Here is a 21,640-nt window from a genome sequence, read left to right as displayed (position 1 = left end):
GGTGAGGCAGTAGATTATGCTAATCATGTAAAGGAAAGTCTCCATGACATCGTTCATACATACTCATCATTTCACAATATAAGTGCTGTGGTGACTGAAAAAAAAGTAATAAGTCATTTGAAAAATACCATGTCTGATCGTGTAAATGTGAATGCTGCTACGGTGAGAGAACTCGAGAGAGACTTGGATATCAAACTTCTATCGTTAAACTGTAATGTCCACCCTCTAGAGAGTGTTGCTCGAAAATGTCGGGAGTCGCTGAAAACCTATGACACTGATAATTCTGTCGAAAGCAATACCTTCGGCAGTGACTGTCGTACCGCTAATCTTTTGTACGGAATCAGTAAAATGCGCTACAAACAGGGCAAAGGCGATCCACATGGGTTTAAGTTATTTCTTAAAAAGCATGACCTTAAGTGTGGTGTTATTGTAAGATATGTCGGAAATCGCTTTCACATTATTTTTCATCTAGCTGGAGTTGTTATTCACCTGTATGATAAGCTATGTTTATACTTCGATAAAATGTGCAATAACCAGACCACTCTTTGCAGCGCATTACTAAAAGATCTACAAAACACTACAATAGTTTTAGAATTGCGTGTTTTAGGGGTATTGGGAAAATTACTTACTGGACCATGGATGGTAACATTTTATGCAAACGAGTCTAATCTTACTAATCTTGAAACAAATCCTATGGTGAATACCTGTTTAACCAATTTGAGATATTTTAGGGAAAACCCATTATCTTTGTTGACTGTAAAAAAGGATGTGTTTGACAGGGAACTGGAAGTTGATGATGGTGTTTTACAAGCTCTCCGTCAACCCCTTTCAAGTCTTTATGCAGAAGAACAGTTTAAAAAAATCAGCTGTTCATTGGTGGATGGTATTATTGGTGTTACATCGGTGGTGATTTGTCAAACCCTTCACCAGCTCTTTTGGAACAAACCAAGTCTGCCCCTACACACAACATGTTTGCAGAGCGTATCATGGGACTCACTGACCATCATTTTAAACGAGCTCCAAATGCTACAACAGGCTTTATAGATGGAAAAGTGAAATCCGCCAAAAACAACACCATGTCATGGCTTGCCAGTAAGACATCAACTCAACAGAAATCCATCATCTATTTTAGTATTACCAGAGCAAGACAAAAGAGAAATTTGTGGAAAAAAAGGGCTGAAAATATTGCTAAAATACAAGACCATAGAGTGAGGAACAAGTTGCAGAAATTTGACAAAAGCGCCCGTATGAAAATCGAACGGAACTTAAAGGACATTTATGAAAAAGGAGCAACAGTCGCGGATAAGTTATCCTCATTTGACAGTGAAACGCAACAATTTATATCGACAGTTATAAGTGATCTTGCTGTCCTCACTGATAAGTTTATAGACCGTATATGGTATGATTCCGATGATGGTCAAAAACATTTTTATCATGGAAAAGTTATCTGGGCTCTATCTCGTGCCAAAATTCCAAATCTAAAAGTGGCTTACTGGTCTCCAGAGGAAACAGTCGAGAATGCAATTGACTACAAGTTTACAGTAGTGCAGTTCCTGGCAGATTATTTGTCTGGTGATTTAACACTAAATGACATGTAGGCCTAAAATAAAACCAATTTCGTCATCACTGTAGTTGGTCTCCGGAACCAACTGTCTATCGCCAAAGAAGATAAACTACCAAGATCTCTGCAGTGTGTTCAAGGGTTTTGTATTTCAGTCAGTGAGGGCTTCAATCTGTATACCTTTATATCTTTATTGTCCCCCGCCTTTCGAAGAAAGCAGGGGACTATTAAAATGGGTTCGTCCGTCTGTCCGTCCGTCCGTCTGTCTGTCCGTCACACTTTTTGGGACACAATAACTCTCTTCCTAATTGAGCTAGAATGTTCAAACTTGGTGTATGTGTTTATGAGGTCAATGCCTTGATGGAGTTCGAAGATGAGCATTTTCCGCTTAGGGTAAGCAGAGATAAGCAATTTGATTGGTTGATGCTTTGGGACACGATAACTCTCTTCCTAATTGGGCTAGAATGTTCAAACTTGGTGTATGTGTTGATTAGGTCAATGCCTTGATGGAGTTCGAAGATGAGCATTTTCCGCTTAGGGTAAGCAGAGATAAGCAATTTGATTGGTTGATGCTTTGGGACACGATAACTTTTAATTGAGCTAGAATGTTCAAACTTGGTGTATGTGTTTATTAGGTCAATGCCTTGATGGAGTTCGAAGATGAGCATTTTCCGCTTAGGGTAAGCAGAGATAAGCAATTTGATTGGTTGATACTTTGGGGCACGATAACTCTCTTCCTAATTGAGCTAGAATGTTCAAACTTGGTGTATGTGTTGATTAGGTCAATGCCTTGATGGAGTTCGAAGATGAGCATTTTCCGCTTAGGGTAAGCAGAGATAAGCAATTTGATTGGTTGATGCTTTGGGACACGATAACTTTAGTTCTAATTAAGTGAGATTGATGAAACTTGGTGTATAGTTTCATTACAGTAATACCTTGACTAAGTTCGATAATGAGCATTTTCTGCTCAGGGTAAGCAGAGCGATAAGCAATTTGATTGGCCGAGACTTTGGAACACAATAACCCTCCTTCTAATTGAGCTAGAATGTTCAAACTTGGTGTTGGTGTTTATTAGGTCAATGCCTTGATGGAGTGTGAAGATAAGCATTTTCTGCTTAGGATAAGCAAAGATATGCAATTTGATTGGTTGATGCTTTGTTTGGGACACAATAACTTTAGTTCCAATTAAGTGAGAGTGATGAAACTTGGTGTATAGTTTCATTACATCAATACCTTGACTTAGTTCGATGATGAGCATTTTCTGCTCAGGGTAAGCAGAGCGATAAGCAATTTGATTGGCCAAGACTTTGGAACACAATAACCCTCCTTCTAATTGAGCTAGAATGTTCAACCTTGGTGTAGGGGTTAATGAGGTCAATGCCTTGATGGAGTGCGAAGATGATCATTTTCTGCTTAGGGTAAGCAGAGATAAGCAATTTGATTGGTGAGAGTGATGAAACTTGGTGTATAGTTCATTACATCAATACCTTGACTAAGTTCGATGATGAGAATTTTTTGCTTAGGCCAACGAGCAATAAGCATGTTGATTGGTCAAACTCTTCTTCTAATTGAGGTAGAATGTTTAAACTTGATGTAGATGTTCGTCTTGACTGAGTTCAATGATTAACATATTGAGCTAAAGCTAAGCAGAGATAAGCAATTTCCTGCTTTGGGACAAGATAACTTTGATTCTATCTGATAGAGAGTGATGAAACTTAGTTTATAGTTGATAATCAGTTTGATTGCTTGATACTTTGGAAAAAAATAGATGTGCGATTAATTAATATGTGTCATCTATTTATTTGGGGATTTCGGCGGGGGACATCAGCCTCACTGTTGGCTTGTTGAAACCAAGTATGAATGATCCAAACAATGAAAGGTGAAAATATTTGATTTTTGGAAATAAAATTTCATGTATCATTTCTTTGTCATGTCATCAAGGTCAGCAGGACACCTAAAACACAGGATAGAGACAAAGTAATTAAGTATCCTATAAGGTGTGTACTTGAAGAACATTTTGGCAAAATTTCAGATGAATATTGAAAAACTGTTGAAGTTATATCATTTTTACTGTGATCGGTTAAGATTTATACATCTTTTCTGGTCTGACCTTTCAAGAGGCCAAGGTCAAAGGTCATTGATAATTAACATTTAGGACCCTATTAATTTGTGCAACGCAGGCACCTTATCTTAGGGAATAACATTTTGGCAAAATTTCAGATGAATATCTGAAAAACTGTTGAAGTTATATCATTTTTACTGTGATCGGTTAAGATTTATACATCTTTTCTGGTCTGACCTTTCGAGAGGTCAAGGTCAAAGGTCATTGATAATTAACATTTAGGACCCTATTAATTTGTGCAACGCCGGCACCTTATCTTAAGGAATACTTACTCCAAATTTCTTGTTTGTACTTTTAATAGTCTTGAAGATATGTGTTTTTAAGTGATTATCTAGCCGGAAATTATCACAATTTTTAATTGCATTGTCTTCTCATTTACATAGAACAAAAGGGACGAATTTTAACGAGGTTAAATTTGAATATCTCGGCTTCTAGTTAAGCTAGCTCGAAAAACTAAACACCATTGTTTATCATTTAAAAAGCTCTTTTTGGGAGGTGTATCTATCTATCTAAAAAAATAGTAAAGTATAGCATATCAACTAACCTAGGCAAGCCCACGAAAGTTTTAAATCTGAATAGGCCTAATTCATTAACTAGGCCTATTTTAACTTGATGAGAGATTTAATATAGTCCTAACACTCCTGAAGTACAATTATTTGTGTATGCATGTAGATAGCATGCTGATTACCGTATTATTATTAATATTATATAGATAGGCCTATTATTATAAACTTTGTTCTAAATTCCAAGTGGTGATTGACTTGCTTTGTGGTGTTTATAGAAGCCTTGTGTTCTAAATAAATTTTAAGACAATGTATATTAGGCCTATGTGTTCTAATAAAATTAATAATATTCTTATTTTTTTAAGGTTAGATGCCTATGATAATAATGATAACTTTAGAAATCCTGTTATCCATCTTCCTGAGTACACAATTCCACAGTGGCCTAGTTCAGGATTTCGACAACTTGTATCTGAACACAGATCAACGTTACCAAAAATTGATAGATGTCAAATAGATGGTTATTTTAAATACAGAATGGTATCTGATCATGTGATGGCCAATGATTTAAAAGCATTGCAGAAAGGAGAGAAGTTGATTGAAAGTGATCGAGTTTCTGCATGCAGTTTATGTAAAATAGATACTTGTATTTATTTTACAGGAATTCTTGCTGCTGCAATGAAAAAGAAGGTAATTTGTGAGCTTAAATCTTTATTTATGTTATAATTTAATAGGGAGAACTGGTGAGCTGATCAGGGAATTTTGTTTCCTGTTTTATTGGCTAGATATTAAAAGCCTATCTCTGTCAATCATGCCAATCACATTATCTGCATCGCATTTTTAGTAAACAGCAATTAGATTTCTGGTAAAAAAGAAATGATCAGATATTCTGAAATTACTCCCGATATATTTCTTATGACCATTGATAGAGATATTCTTCTTTGCAAGAGATACTTTATTACTTTTATTGTATGTATACATGTATAGATTGATTAGTAGACTTACAGGCTGCAGCTCATGTAAAGGAATCATTCAATTTCCTAAATATAATATCTGGCACATCATTATTGAATATCCATATAGTATTAAGAAAATCGGCCCAAATGAAACTTGTGTATTTTATTACAGGTAACTTACAACTATAAACTCAGCGTTTAAAAAAGTAGTGGTGAAATTGTAAATAGTCACTGTTGAATGTCCTGCTGGTAAAGGCCCACATGGAACCTGCAAACATCTGGCTGCAGTTTTACTGATGCTGGTTAAATTCATTGAAGATGGGCAGTGTAAAATCAAGAGAAGTTGTACTGAGAATTTGCAATCTTTCCACATGCCAAAAAGGCAATATGAAGGTAAGAGAATATGTTAAGATACAAAATTTTCATTTCCCTCTTAGTCAAGAAGCCTGGGACAGAGTTAGGGGTTTTATTTTTACTTACATGTATGTCCTTGGTTGACAATGTAATTCCTTAGCAATAGCATGTCCTTGTCTTAAGCTATCTATTTAAGCTAATTCGGCCTATTGAAGGTCTTTTTTCAGACCTAGGTTTTTTTTCAGACCTTAGATGTTATATAAATTATTAATTAGACATTAATTAACTACCAAGATCAACACAATAAAACATGAATGATCAATGCCATGATTGCCATCAGATATCTCTGATATTAAGTAGATTTAAATACTTTTGCGATTTATTATTGTAACAATGACAATCAGAGCTAGACTCTCAATGTGTCGCCAATCGCCAGGCTCCGAGTGAAGTAATTTGACTGAAATTTTCAACATATTCCCTTTTCATTATCTATTTGTTAACTATTATATCAAGAACTGTCGGCTCTTTATCTAATCTTACCTAATGCCAATGCCCCTTTAATAAAATTTTGATTTATTTTCAGGATCCCCGGTAAAATCAGAGAATTTCCCTGCATCAAAACAACCTTGTTTAGATGATCCACGTCCTTCAGCGCATCGCAACAAGCCTGGCTTTGAAGCTGATGTTAGGAACCGTGTGTACAACTACTGCTCTACAGAACAAACTGATTTAACGGTCAAATTTTTATATCCCAAAGCTGATATTTTAACTGCAGTTAAAGACCATGATTATTTAATGTTACCATTTACGCAATATTGGGTTGACAGTTATTTTCAGATAAAAGAGGCTGAAGCAATAAAGCTAGAGGCAGCTACAAGGAGACAAAGTTTGTGTTTAAAATGGCATGATGCCAGGGAGTGGCGTTTGACTGCATCTCGATTTGGGGATGTTATGCATATGACTGCAAGACGAAATATTGACAAACTTTGTAAAAGTATTTGTTTTCCACCTGTTCTTAGTGGCCCGCCTGTAATACATGGTCTTAAAGTTGAAACTGTTGCATGCAAATCTTTCGAAGAAAAGACGGGTTTCATTGTGTCTAAATGTGGAGTTTTTGTGCACCCAAGTTATCCGTATCTTGGTGCAACTCCTGATGGAGTAATTGATGATAATTAAATAATTGAAGACGGGTTTCATTGTGTCTAAATGTGGAGTTTTTGTGCACCCAAGTTATCCGTATCTTGGTGCAACTCCTGATGGAGTAATTGATGATAATAAAATAATTGAAATTAAATGTCCATATACAGGAACGGATTTAAATATTGCTCCGGGAAAATATTTCCCTTATCTGGAATATTTGGATGGTAGCAGCAAAGTCAGGCTTTCTAGAAACAGTCGATATTATTCTCAGGTACAAGGACAGCTTTATTTATCTAAACACATAATATTTACACATAAAGATCTTTATATAGAAAAAATAGAAATTGACAATGATTATTGTAAAGGTTCTTTATTGCCTAAGCTTGAATTATTTTATCATAAATATTTAAGACCTTATATTGCATCTCATTTATAATTATAACAATGGTGATATGTACAATTACAACAGTTCTGTAAAAAAAAATTAATCAATTTGATATCAGATTAAACAAGACCTTATATAAAGCATCCCTTTTATAACAACGGTGATATTTACAATTTCTACTGGATCACTACTGGGCTAAATCAAATGCCTTCTTATATACATCACATATTTCCATTTACTAAGTATATGTCATGTTGTTTATGGGAATGTACAATTATCCTGTTTCACTTAAAAGTGTCAAGCTTACATTGATGATAAATTAGCCTACAGAGTTAGTGGGGGAGGGGGGGATGGCTGGAGTGCAAAATATTTATATGCAATAATTAAATAGTCTTTTTTCGTGTTTTTTATTTTTAAATAAAAACGGGTCATGCAGTGCTTTTCAGGTTACACAGGATTGTCTGAGAACCAGAATATTTTTTGTAAGGCCTTATAACAATGGTGATATGTACAATATCTAAAAATTAGAACATGACTATTATATTGATAAACAAAGGTTGCATGGTACTTGTCCGCTTCCACAGAAATGTTATCTCTTGAAAGTTTTTAATAAGAGATTTTCTCTTTTAATAGCCGCTACCATCATTCATGGCAAGTTAAATATACATTACTCAAGAGTGCTACATTTACCTATAATTGCAGGTCTTTCTTTTGGCCTTAAATGTTATAATAAATTATCAGACATTTATTAACGTACACAATCAATGCACACATCTTGTCGAAACTACAGACATTGATAACTTGGCTTACAATAAAGTAAGTTGAATAAAATTTTCAATATATTCATTTTGCATTATCTATTTTTGAACTATCATAGCAGGAACAATCGGCTCTTATCTAAATTTTACATAATGTATTTTTAAGAGACTTGTACAATGCAAAGATTGTGTACTATTGTTATTATTGTTATTATTAATATAGGTATATGTTATGTTATATAAAAGGCTTTATTTATGATATTAAATACATGTAGTTACAGTAATAAACACACTATTATATTACAGGCCTACTAGATTTCTTTGTTTGATCTATTGGGGGGATGTGATTAGGCAAGTCTGTTGACAATTGATGGACGGAGATTTGATAGCATATAGCATACAAATACAATTCTTGAACCAAGAGCTCGTTTGCTGGCAGGCAGATCTTTTTTCAAAATTTTGTAGGTTTTGCCTAAACCTATCACTCTTTCGACATGAATTCTCTTTGAAGCAATTCGACGATCATGTATGACTTGTTCGGGTTCTAGTTGCGACTTGCCTTTCAACATTGTTGGGGTGTTGACAAAAACATTTTTGGATGCAAAGATATCCTGGACCATAATACCCCGGTCAGCCATTATGCTATCCTTTGATTCAAACATACCATTATTATTGACTAGTGTGGATCGTTCAATTATTTGTCTGTCACTAGCTGATCCGCCATAACTGTCACTGATATATGATACAAGTCCTCGAGGTGAACAACCGATTATGGTTTTCAGTGTGTTTTTATTATTGTATGTAGAAAATGTCATACTTTGGGCATCAACATTCTGTGGCTTTGAAATAGGAATTTCTGTGGCGTCTAGTACTACACGTGTTCTAGGAAATGCAGATTTAATCTTACTAGGCATATTCTCTTGCACAATAGATTTTTCAGGCCAAATATTGATTTCTTTTAATTGGAAATATAAAAAATTGATCCATACATTAATTAGTTGTGAAACGGTACTTTCACTGACTTTGAAAAAAAATACTGAGTTCCAAATCTTCCTTGGCTTGTCTTAATTTCATGAGAGTTAAGAAAAGTTGATCCTTAGGTTCCAACAAAGAACATTTATAATTTAAATCAAAAACTACAGGGCCAAGAAGATTAAAGAAAAACATAAAATGAGCATAATCATTAAACCCAGAGTAATATTTAATGGCTCTTGGATTTTCAATGGAGAACTTATAATTTATATCTGACAAAAGGTGACATTGAATTTCAACATTATGATTTTGGGATGGTTCACAATCAACAGGCACTGCAACATCAACGCAAGAGTGATCAATTACAATTTCATTGATGACTTCATTCTCTTCATTCTGTAAAATTACCGGGTTAACTGAAGCTTCAAAGACTCTCCTCAACTTTCTCCTTGGGCATACAGACTTTTTGAATGTAAATAATGATGGAACAGCATCCTTTTTCAATCTTTTGCGTTCACCTAGAATAGAAATCAAAAATCCCTATTAATAGTATTAACCCTTTATGCTTGAGATTAAAGTGAACGATAATACCATTTAACAGTATAAGTAGTCCTTCAATTTTGAGAAAAAATATTTGAAAAAATGTCTTATCAATGTTAGATAATTTTCTATTTAAAACAAATATGCACTTTCATTTATAACAGGGTTGGGTTGTTTTAAAACAATTTGTTTTAAACAACTTGTTTTAAACGTTTAAAACAATTGAAAAAAAACCCCAAAAAACGCTGATTTGTGTTATTTTATAAAAAAAAATTACCTGAAACTTAGAAAATCGTCAAGTAATCGTCAAATTATGAAATAATTTGGTGAATAATTTTCTTTTCGAAATTCTAGTGTTCATTTGTGAATTTCTATGTATTTAAATTGTACTGTATTAATAAATATTATGTAAACCACAGTAGTAAAGATCAAAGGGATGGAAACAGTTATTTAGTTGTGAGTTGTATATGATTAGGATATGTTGTATGGAGAATTTAGTATTGTGTGCAACATCATTGTGTCACTTTAAAATTAAAACAAAGTATAAGGATGTTTGGAGGTATAATATTTCAATTCTTAGTTCAATAATTTTCTTTGATCTACTATATTTTAGGTCTTTATTTTTTATATTTATATTATATCAATTGAAATAAACTCTCTTCTGAACTCATTGTTTCTTCATTAGTTATTTGTCTTCCAAACCAGCAACATGTCACAGTCTGGAAGAAAATTAAACGAAATTTGGTTAAAGTTTGAAAGGAAAAGAAAATCTGGTTTAAAGTATCACATCGCTGAATGTAAAACATGTAAAAAAGAGATGCCAGGTATTGTTGACCGGATGAAGAAACATACAGAACGATGTGAAAAAAATGATTCGATTGTTATTGATGTTGATGAAAGTCTCCCATTTGGTACTCCTAGCACAAGCGCAACGAGCTCATGTAGTTCAACTAAAACCAGTACTTCTGAGAGTGAGAAGTTGTCATTAATTGATAAATTTGTGTACTCTACATCAGATACAGAAAAAGCAGCATTGGACAAACAATGTAGTAAATTTATTTATGCCACTAATTCATCATTTTTAACTGTGGAGCATAGAGAATTTAAGCAATATATAGAAATGTTGAGACCAGCTTATAAACCACCATCTAGAAAAGATGTTGCTGGATCTTTATTGGATCAAGTACATGAGGATTTGCAACAAAAATGTGCAGAGATTTTAAGTGGCAAGCCAGTCAACATGTCTTTAGATGGATGGAGCAACATCCGTAATGAGCCTATAGTTTGCATATCTGTAACGGATGAATTAGGAAATACTTTTGTTGTGGAAACAGTTGATACCTCAGGAGAGTCACACACTGGTGAATATATGTATGGTTTGACAGTCAATTGTATTAAGAAGGTTGAAGAAAAGTATGGATGTGAGGTTAAAAGTTTCGTAACAGATAATGCATCAAACATGGTTAAAATGAGAGATCAACTACTTAAAACACAAGACTCTTGATTTGGATCATTCCGTATTAGCTTACGGTTGTTCGTCCCATTGGATAAATTTGCTATCAAGTTAAGGATCTGGAAGTCAAGGGCATAAAGGAACACATAGTTTCTATATGTAAATATTTTCGAAATACACACTTACCTGCTGCCTGGTATAAAGCAGAAAATACCACACGATTAGTTTTGCCGCAAGAAGTACGATGGAATAGCTTAGCTGATTGCTTACAGTCATACATCAATAACTGGCCAATCCTGATTAAGATATGTGAAGATCACAGAGGTGATATCGACAATGATATCAGTAAGAAAGTTTCAGATTTAGCCATAAAGAGGAATTGTGAAGATTATCTGGCTATTATGAAACCAATTGCAGTAGCATTAGATAAAACACAATCCGAAACATGTAATATTGGAGACAGTGTTTATATATGGAAAGAATTAGAAGCATCTCTTAAGCCTATATTATCCAAAGCAAATTTAGAAAAATTTCATAAAAGAATGCATGCAATACTCACCCCATGTCATTACCTCAGCTATATGCTGAATCCTAAATATTATCCAGGAACATTTACATCCCAAGAAGAAGATTCAGCCATGCAATTTGTTAATGACAATTACAAAAAGCTGTTATTTCTTATAGTCCAGCTTAGAGCTCAAACTGACATTTTTAAACCATATCTATTTGAAGAAGAATTGGTATTCAAAACTCCTTGCTTGGCCTGGTGGAAATCCATCCTTTTTTCCAAAAAAGACTATATTGATCTTGGTATGCTAGAATTGGTAAAAACTTTGATGACCGCTATTTCATCGTCAGCAAGCATCGAAAGAATCTTTTCAACATTTGGTCTTGTTCACTCTAAATTGAGAAATCGACTAGGTGTCGAGAAAGCTGGGAAGCTTGTCTTCATTTATAGGATGACAAACATGTAATTACTATCATATAACTATGTTTTCATTGGTTTTAATCACCTTTGTCATTTATTTGTCAAATTATGAACATTAATAAAAAACACAATAAAAAACATTGTTTTAAACAAAAAAAAAACTGTTTTTTTCCAACCCTGATTTATTACTTGGCCTAGCAGTTGCTTGATTCTAAATTTAATGCCTAATACTAATACACTGTTGTAATGTATTAATATTAATAGTCAAGCATTTAATATTAAAATGCACACTGCATAGTAGTAGGTTAGGGCCTAAGTCTAATGAAGAGTGGAGGATTGACATGAAATCATAGATAATAATAACAAATAATTTATCACCGAGTTGCCCTGAGTTGAGATCTTTTGGATGACGAGTGTTATTTTATTTATTATTTTTTCTGAGCAGACCTAAGCCTAATTTATTCAAGTATGGGGATTTGAACAATATTAAATTCAAAACCTTAATATATGCATTTTGCATCTGAGTGCAAAGATGATGAACATGTATGTAGGGGCCTATGTTTTTATTTTTTTTCTTACCGAGAAGTGTACTTGTGTAGTCGTCATTGGTAAAATGATCTTTACAAACACGATCGTGCTCCCCGGGTTGCCATAATTTACCAGTCTGTTGATCATTCCTCTTTATTGCAACAATCCATCTCTTCCGCAGTATTGGATCTTTCGGAAAAGTGTGCCCACCTTTTGAGTTTTTACAGTTTGGTACACAGCAATACTGCGGCATTGTGCGTCTTTAGAGACGACAGGAAGTAGCAGACGATGTTTACATCATAGATCGAATGTTGACATAAGGCCGTGACCTATAACCCATAATTCACGCGCGCCACCTGGTGAGCTCCTCGTCGGCGAACCCCATTCTGAAACGCAATTAAATTTTGTTTATGAAATATTGTGACAATAACAGAACATGGGGGGCTAAAGACTAGGGATGGAGAAATGTGATAGCCGAAACAATATCAATATCTTTACAAATTATTGGTTCTAAGTTCATAACCGAAAATATAGAAGTATGCTGGCCATTTAGATACGTTAACGCAGCTTCAGTTTAGTAAACATGTTGGTCATTTGCATTTTTCAAGGATAAATTCTAAAAGCACGTGATAGGAAAGTTACCATTTCATATTTGGCAAGAGTGACCAATCACATGATTAATTACATCATAATTAGCCAATAGAATAATTAATGGGTATTAATCTGAGAATAGACAGCCATGTAGTTCTCGGAGGGAGAAGATGTAGGAATTTCCATAATTAATGAGTGGCAGAATAAATATGCAATATTTAAAGTGGAGTCCTAAGAATAAAATAAGAAACAAACGCGGCCAATGGTAAAATGTTATTTTGTTTTAAATATTGGATATCAGAAACCCATCTTTTGCCGGTAAGATCACAACATCAGTGTTGATTTAAATTGACAAATAAGTATTGTTTCAATGTCATCTAATACAAAAGTCCAACGACAGCTCTTTGAACGCCTAGAAGTGGAATCCGGTGTTCTAGAAGTAGTATTCATATTTTTCATTAATTATTAAGCAATTAGATTTAGTAAGCCCAAGGAAAAGTTTCCAAATTGATTTTTTTTTCCTTAAAATCGAGATACATTTTACCAGACGGTCGCGTTTGTCAAACTACGTTTAATCTTTGCTAAAAGTAGTCATTATCTTTATTATCTTCTTGTTGCGTAGTTCACCTCCCTGGGGACAGATAGTAACCCTCTCTTTGGCTGTAATTATGATCGAATTCGGCAGCTGAATCTCTGGCAGAAACCTACCAGTCTCGGCGGAGAAATAAAGTTTACTTATGAACAGTTTGGCCCAATTTCTAGGTGATAAAACAAATGATCTGTAATATTAAAGAGAGGTCAATTTAAAGAAACTTCAGTGATGCAAACCATAGTTTCTAGGGGGACTTTATTTTCTCCATTGGCCTTTGAAAAGAATGTTTATGTCTCGGGGCCCTGGGATAAGCACCTCGGCGGGGGGTGGGGGATGTTCGAAATTTTTTGAAAGTTACATGGTCTCTTACGTCATTTTGGCATATCTGGGGTAACAGGAGGTCATTTTGTTAAAACACAAAAACTGAGATTTAACCAAAAACATAGGACATACCAAATACATGTTCTACGTTTTAGTTTTAAAAATAATCAGATGCAAACAAACAGGGAAAACAAAAATTGTGACCATCAGAAATATCAAATGGAAAATGTTTTCATCGCATAAACTATTCGTTAATTTTTTTTCAATACCCAAAATACAAGCTTCTCCCGGAGATATTAGTGAATAATCATGCTGCCATTGGTCGGAAAAAGGTCCGCAATTGGCAAAACGTCTCACGAAACGAAGGTAAAAATTTGGCTTTCAGTTTTGTTTTTAATAATCGCATACCAATCAGCCTACCTAAAGCGATCGATAACCGCTTACATGATCACTGGCAGCGCTACCATTGTAGCGTTCTATAGACAGGCCCGGACTAGGCCCGGATACTCTGACGGTGACAAGAGCCCAAAACGGGACGAGGATGGGTCGGGACCGCAAGGTGTCTTTTAGTGTTTAATTCACCCATTTTTCCCAAAAAAAATTCGATTATAATCCCACAAAAATTCAGAAAAGTCTTCTTCTACTTTACGATCAATTAAAAGTGTATTTTTTTTTATATACCAACAAATTTTTTAAAATATTACTCGGCATACCACCGGGCCCCTGGACAAGTGTCCCCGCTGCCCCATCCCCTCACCTCACAAGGGCCCTGTCTCTAGCTGAGTTCCAATGTTCTATGAGACAACCTCAAAATTGTGTAATGCGTATATTGCATTGGTGAGGACTATAATGCTGATTCACAATAATAAACGTTCAGGTCCAAGATGGAAGCCATTGTAAACTCAGTCGTTACCTTCCATCATCTAAACCTAGTAACTCCTTTGATGTCAGGGCGTGGGAATTAAAATGTCGGTCAACCAGCTTCGTGTTTGTTCTTAAGCGGAAATAATTGTAGACAGATACCGTAGGTTTGGAATTGCCTTCGATCAAAACCATCGCAAGACTTAAGCTGCGTTCACACTAGGGGTTTAATCTGAATTGAATTCAGAATAAAGTCTTATTCACACCCAATTCGATAAAAACCGAACTGAATTTGAATTAACGAATCCGTATATTTTTTTCCGAATTCAACCCGGAACAATTATTCCGAATCGGGTTATTCGCAGTCAAGATTTGAGTGTGACACGCTTGATTCAGATCAACAGTTTTACCGGAAACGATAATTTTGCGCACATGTTGGGGTGTAGCCCACATAGCTGTAGCCCTTCGTCACTGAAAGAAATACTGCGGTAACATAACCAGCTAACGATAGGTTGTCAGGCAACGAAACATACGCCCTCAGCAGCTAAGTCTGAGCAGTCAACAAGGATTGTGGCATGCCTTTCCTTTTGTCAGTAATGCAAACATTTACAACACACTAAATTCTGATTACGATTTCTGCCCTATGCTAACATTTAATATCATGGGCCATAACTCTGGCAGTAATTATCGTAAATCGTTCAAAATCAATTGGCTTCATCATCCATGACCTTAAACACTGTGCATAAATATCATGGGCCATAACTCTGGCAGTAATTATCGTAAATCGTTTAAATTCAATTTGCTTCTTCATCCATGACCTTAAACACTGTGCATAAATTTAAAGTCAATCAGATATTAACATTAGCCTCTAGCTTGTCGGACGGGGCGACGACAATATACGACCACATTTCAATGTGGGCATATAAAAATCCAAATACAAAGATAAGTGTGTTCAGATCACAGCTGATCATTCACGGTCTAGACCTTGGGGGTAGGCCAGGTAAGCTTTAGTGAAATGAAATGAAATGAAATGGAGTTTAACGTCCTACTGTTCTGCTCCTAACCTGGGCTAATGAAGACGGGCATACGCCATACAGTGTGCTATGAGGGAAATTTTGCCCGGACAGCGGCACTACGGCCTACTCTTATATCGAATTCCAACTGCCAAGGGATCTTTTACGTGCACGCCAATGTGTACACGGGACCTCGGTTTTTCGTCCCATCCGAACGACTAGACAGCTTTCCTTGTCAGCCCCTCCGTCCTGCATCACTGACAAGGGAGAACCACGGCGGAAAATCTGGATGAACTTTCTCGGCCAATGCAGGGATCGAACACCCGACCTCCAGGCTAGCGAGCTAGCGTCTTACACACTTAGCCACGTGATCCCCGGTAAGCTTTAGTCGTCTCGAGTCTAGTGGAGTCTAGTGTCTACAATGTATTGCATAAAGCTGGATAAACATGACAATAAAATGTATTGCTTTACATTATGTATGTTTAGTGCTGAAAGGATTTGAATTATGAAATGGAAGCCACGATGGTTCAGTGAGTAAGAAGCTCGCTCCCTAGCCTGGTGGTTGAGGGTTCGCTCCCGCTGTTGACCGAAATCATCGTGATTTTCCGGCGTGGTTTCCCCATGTCAGTGTTGCAGGGCGGAGGGCCTGACAAGGACAGCTGTCTAGTCATTTGGATAAGACGAAAGACAGAGTTACCGTGTACACATTTATAGTTGGAATTCGATAAAAGCGTAGGCTGTGGCGCCGCTGTCCTGGGAACAGTAGGAAGTTTAACCCCATTTCATAACATTTCAATTATGAAATGTATCTTCGCTAGTACAGAGTTAAGAGTGAAGTACATGTACATGCCTGTTGGTGTATAGCAAACGCTATCAAAAGAGTAGTATCCTCATTCGCATTTGATTTTGGTGCCAACGAAATCGTGCCCGGTGCTGCATGGCAAGGTGTCGAAGATGTAAGACCCGGCGTCGCTGATGTAGCCTTGCTTGCCTCAGGAAATCTACATAAGCAACATAAGATCACCAATACGAATGTCTGGCGCACCCATTTTGGATAGGATTGACCTTCACTGCGCATTCAGTGTGGCGCTTTTCATTCTGAATTCAATCTGAATAAACTGTAATGTGACGCACCGCTTTTAAACCGGGAAAAACCAATCCGAATTCCAGAGGCCGGTCTCCAGAATTCGCATTGAATGCGCATGCAGTGTGAACACAGCTTTAATACTGTACCTTATGATCTACACTATACAAGTTAGACCACCTAATACTTTAGATAATGATACGATTCAACCATGCCCGTTTCGAATGTAAATCCAGCACAACCCACTGGACTCCAGATGGCATAACAGTCGAGTTTGTCTTCATATTTCGTCCACTGTAAAGAGATAAGTATAAGTTAATAAAGCTAAAATTGTCATATCTCTAATTACAAGAATTTAATAATGATGTGGTAATTATATCAATGAAAAAAGACATAATTTTAGCGTTGCATCCTGACGATTACACAAACGGTCCCTATAATCTGGACTTCTTTTACAATTCTATCAGGATTTTTTTATTATTTTGACCGCGATACAAAATAGAATTCTCAAAATCTTGAGATAGTAAACAAAATATCGAATTAAAAAAATGTGCGGTCATGGGCGCAGATCCCGGTGGGGACAACTATGGAAGGGTATTGCTGCCAATATTAAATGCTCTGCGACAATGTCGTTTCCATTGATAATATGTAAAAAGTACAATGTACAAAGTCCTAATACCGATATTGATAAAGTCAAAATACCTCTTAGGCAGTAGTTAAATGTAAAACGTCAAATGTTAAATGACAAATGTTTTGTGGGAAAATGCATTTTTTGACGTGTCTACATTTTACATTTCTCTCATTACATTTTGCATGTGTGCTCTGCCACATCCCATTTGTCCTTCACGCTTTCCACATAGCAACTTTCGCACAGCATCAACTTGCATTATGCAAATGTAGAATATCACGTGACTTATTAACATATATGGAAACCCGGCACAAGCACACTATAAGGATATTCACCGCACGACAAAAGAAATCAAGCTGGCACACCATCAGAAACTATCTAGACGACCGTGCGTAATTTTGAATGTGCCAGAAAATAATTGATAGATTCAAGCAGCCAAAGAAACATACTTTCCAGTAATTTATAACACAATAACTGGAATTTCGTATTAATACCCGTATTTTTATATTTTAAACACCCTTTTCTTTCCGGTCTCTCTATAAACAGAGTTGAGTAGCCTACTTTGATCCATTAAAAAACAACAATATAAAAGCATTGTGCCCAACAAATAAATAATATATTTAAAGAGAGGAATGACTATACATCTTTTAGTATGGACATAGAGAATTTTTGATTAAGCCCTGTATCTTTATTTTAGTTTAGTTTAGTCCCCCCCCCCCCTTTCTTCACTTCAACTTTAATCTTATTTTGTAAAGTTAAGCAAATATGAATGTGCCAGAAAATTATTTGCATATTTGAAAAGAGCAATCAGTGATACTTAACATGATATCTGGAATTTCGTATTTAGACCTGTATTTTTACTTGAATAGCACTTTAATAGTGTGATATTTATTGGATTTAAATTATGAAAATACGATTGTACCAGAAAACTATTTACATATACTTACAAACAGAAATGAATGTGATTTTCACTAATATGTAACATGATACCTGAAACTTTTGTATTTGGACATTGCACAGCACCCCCCCCCCCCCCCCCCGTAATCATCATAAAGTGCCATCCAAAGTGTCAAGGTGAGTAAATTTTTTTTGTGTGCTAGGCTGATTTCCTGTTATAGTGCCGTGAATATCCTTGTTCTGGCTTATAATGTGCCAGGTTTCCGTATATGTTAATAAGTCACGTGATATCCTACATTTGCATATGCAAGTTGATGCTGTGCGAAACATGCTATGTAGAATGCGTGAAGGACAAATGGGATGTGGCAGAGAACAAATGTAAAATGTAATGAGTAAAATGTAGACACGTCAAAAAAAGCATTTTCACACAAAACATTTGTCATTTAACACTTAACATTTGACGTTTAACATTTAACTCTTGCCTATGAGGTATTTTGACTTTATCATTACCGGTATTATGACTTTGTACATTGTACTTTTACATATAATCAATAGAAAAGTCATTGTAGCAGAGCATTTAATATTGGCAGCGATACCCTTCCATAGACACCAGGTCTTGTCCCCACCAGAGCTTTTATTGACATTTCAGAAAGTGTCGAGTTGATCCCAGTCACTTGACGCCAGGTGCCTTGAAGTTGTACAGCTGCACCCGGTGACCGATTTTTATTTAACAGGGAATAAGTGATAATTCATATTATCACCCAATAATACATTCTACAGTAGATATCGCTTGTGTGATATATTTCATAATCTATTGCGATGTCTCCTTAGGAGATATCGCTTTACATGAATTTGATTGGTCAGTTGAAAAGGAACTACTTTTTTATTTTCAAAGAAGAGTTCATTTCTTATTAAAAGTAACTTTTTTTTTTTATTAAAAATGAACTATTGTTATTCAGTTGACCTTGATGGAAACACTGGGTCAATATAAAGGACTTTGCAATGGTTGAATTGCTGTCAAAAAATGATTTATCACTACGCCGTAATGTTCAGTATAAGTGAAATCTACAGCAAAGAATTATATTTATCTATTTGTGCATTTAAGAAGGGATTGGGTGATAAATAAAATCTCCTACTCGTCTTTTTTGATATCAAAAAATATCAACACTCGTTGATAAAGTAAAAAAAACTCGGAAGAGCCTCGTTTTTTGTTACCTTATCAACTTGTGTTGATATTTTTTGATATCAAAAAAGACTGGTAGGAGATTCTCTATTTATAAAAGTAAATAATTAAAATATTCCATAGGGATTATAATAATATGTATATCATGTAGGTGTGCATATCTGATACGCTGGGTATTGAAGGGTTAAGGGATAACTGAGATTTTGTTTTTATCTGGTATACTGGATGATAAATCACCTAACTAAAGGATTTAGTTGTATATCAGGGGAACCCTTCATTGCTAGATTTGCTGCCATACTAAATAAACGTATTTTTAAAGACTGATTTCTATCTCTCTCTGTGGAATATAGCCAATTCAATCTAAATAATGACAAGAATCGTGTACTTATTATTACAAGTAAATGAAATTTTTTTGCTGTTTTGAAGATGGTTTAGAAAGTTATCGGAAAAGACATTTTTTAAAACCTGTCATGGGCTGTCCAGAAAAAAGTCAAAGGGAATAGAAACGGGCAGAGTGGATATAAATGTACTATTCTTTAGTTTTAAATATATTAAACACTTTATTGAATGTTTTTTGGGAGTTTTTTCGATTAAAAAATTGCTCTCTGAACTATTTTGTTATTGGTAAAAACTCCTCAGAATCGCTGAGAATGCATATTTAGACACCATTTCAAAAAATTGTAAAATCACCCCCCCCCCCCCACACCTCTAGCAGCTCACGCCAGCGGCGTTCGGTTCTATAGTCGGTCCTTTTGTTTCACAAACGAACCCATCCACCTTACTACCAGTCTACGGGCCCGACCCTGTATGAACACTTATAAATTTCTAAAGAAAATATTGTTAAAATTATTATTAGGATCGAACACTACTGGGAATGGAGGCGGAGCTGGAATCTCTTTAGTGTAAATATTTCTATTTCTTGTAGTGTCCATGAGAGAATAAATCGTGAACGGTGGCTTGAAGGTTTGTCTTTAGATTAGATTTCGTATCATTTGCTGCATTAGGGATTAGAATTGTTTGCCAGAAAATGATGCTGTAAATACCAACAGAGTGCGTTTTAGAGCGTCTAGTTTTCAAAATATTTCGGGGGAGGACCCCCGACCCCCTCCCCCTGTTTACCAATAGTCGCGGACTGTCCCCCTCCACTAATTTTTGGCGATCTGCGCCCCTGTGTCTGGTGATGAATTACAAACACTTCATGCAGGGTCCTATTTCCATCCACATTTTAACTTTTAAAGTCTAGCTGGGGGCAGAGTAAATACTGGTTGTTTTTTAAAGATGCATTATGTGAGAGCCAAATCTGCCAATTGCAGGTTTTTAATTTGGCGTTGGCTATTATGTAGACATTTATTCAAACGACAAGACCATCGGATGGCCGAGATTTAAATAGATTTGAACTCCCACGAGATATTAAAATTTAACGATAAACTGGATTGTCAAGTACCGTTGCTACGATAATAAACACTACATCTTTTCAAGCTTCAAACACTTATAACTTCGCTCAGAATAAAGTAATTTGAATGTTCAATATATTGATTTTTAATTATCTATTTTTGAACTAGTATAACAACAACGTTCAGCCCTTTATCAAAATGCACCTTTAAGATTGCTTTCCGTGATTGCTTGACATGAATATGCTACAGGTGTGAGTATGAGGAGACCTGGGCAATCCCCCGTCTATTTTCTATTTAATGGAAACGAATGCCACATAATATCGTTACTATTTCAGGTTCTGTAATGTCATGGTATCGTAACGCCTCTTGAGTACATTATCAAAACGCGATATTTTTTCAAGTAACTTAGTTATTTGATAAACGACCTAACGAAAATTACATGTTGTCTTCCCACAAGTAGCTTTGCTTTCAGAAGGCCATAATCAGATCCTAGCGTAGCGTGTAACAAAACGTGTTGTCTTTCATTAAAGCTCTGTTTTCAAATATGTGTTTATATAATATTCAATGAAGTGAAAATTGTGTATTGCTTTGCCATGCTACATGTTTCGTATATAGGTACACTATAAGCGTACTATGGACCAGGAACAAGACGGCGAACAGAGCAGCGCTTTGGGCCCAGTTCCCGGTCCAAAATATTTGAATGTATTGATTGCGAATTGGGTACTTGAAGTTAAAGCTGAGCTGTAATTGGAATTCTTATATACTAGAGATGTTCAAAGACAAGTGCATTATACATGTATTGTTACAACCCAAAACAACCCCTATGTTAATAAACGTAATAATTATAATACGTTTCTCTTGTTCCCTATTGTAATACTA

The 21,640-nt window shown here is 35.5% G+C and overlaps 1 protein-coding gene across 1 annotated transcript; it reads left to right on the top strand.

The window, feature by feature from the left end:
- The first annotated feature begins 483 nt into the window (after positions 1-483).
- LOC126828003 (uncharacterized) lies at positions 484-4,566 on the top strand. Its single transcript, XM_056102278.1, has 3 exons — positions 484-642; positions 903-1,295; positions 4,552-4,566. Exons 1-3 carry the CDS (start codon positions 523-525, stop codon positions 4,564-4,566), a joined length of 528 nt encoding a protein of 175 aa, XP_055958253.1. The 5' UTR covers positions 484-522.
- Positions 4,567-21,640: the final 17,074 nt, after the last annotated feature.

This window comes from Patella vulgata, chromosome 7, assembly GCF_932274485.2.
Source record: "Patella vulgata chromosome 7, xgPatVulg1.2, whole genome shotgun sequence".
Lineage (NCBI taxonomy): Eukaryota > Metazoa > Mollusca > Gastropoda > Patellidae > Patella > Patella vulgata.
Note: the sequence above shows the minus strand (reverse complement) of the source record. Positions and strands in the feature narration are given on the sequence as shown.

Bases quoted from the DNA above. Each gene is read 5' to 3' on its own strand.
- LOC126828003 (XM_056102278.1), top strand. From the start codon at position 523: ATGTGCAATAACCAGACCACTCTTTGCAGCGCATTACTAAAAGATCTA. The intron at 643-902 runs GTAACATTTTAT...TGGTGTTACATC, and splicing joins TACTTACTGGACCATGGATG to GGTGGTGATTTGTCAAACCC.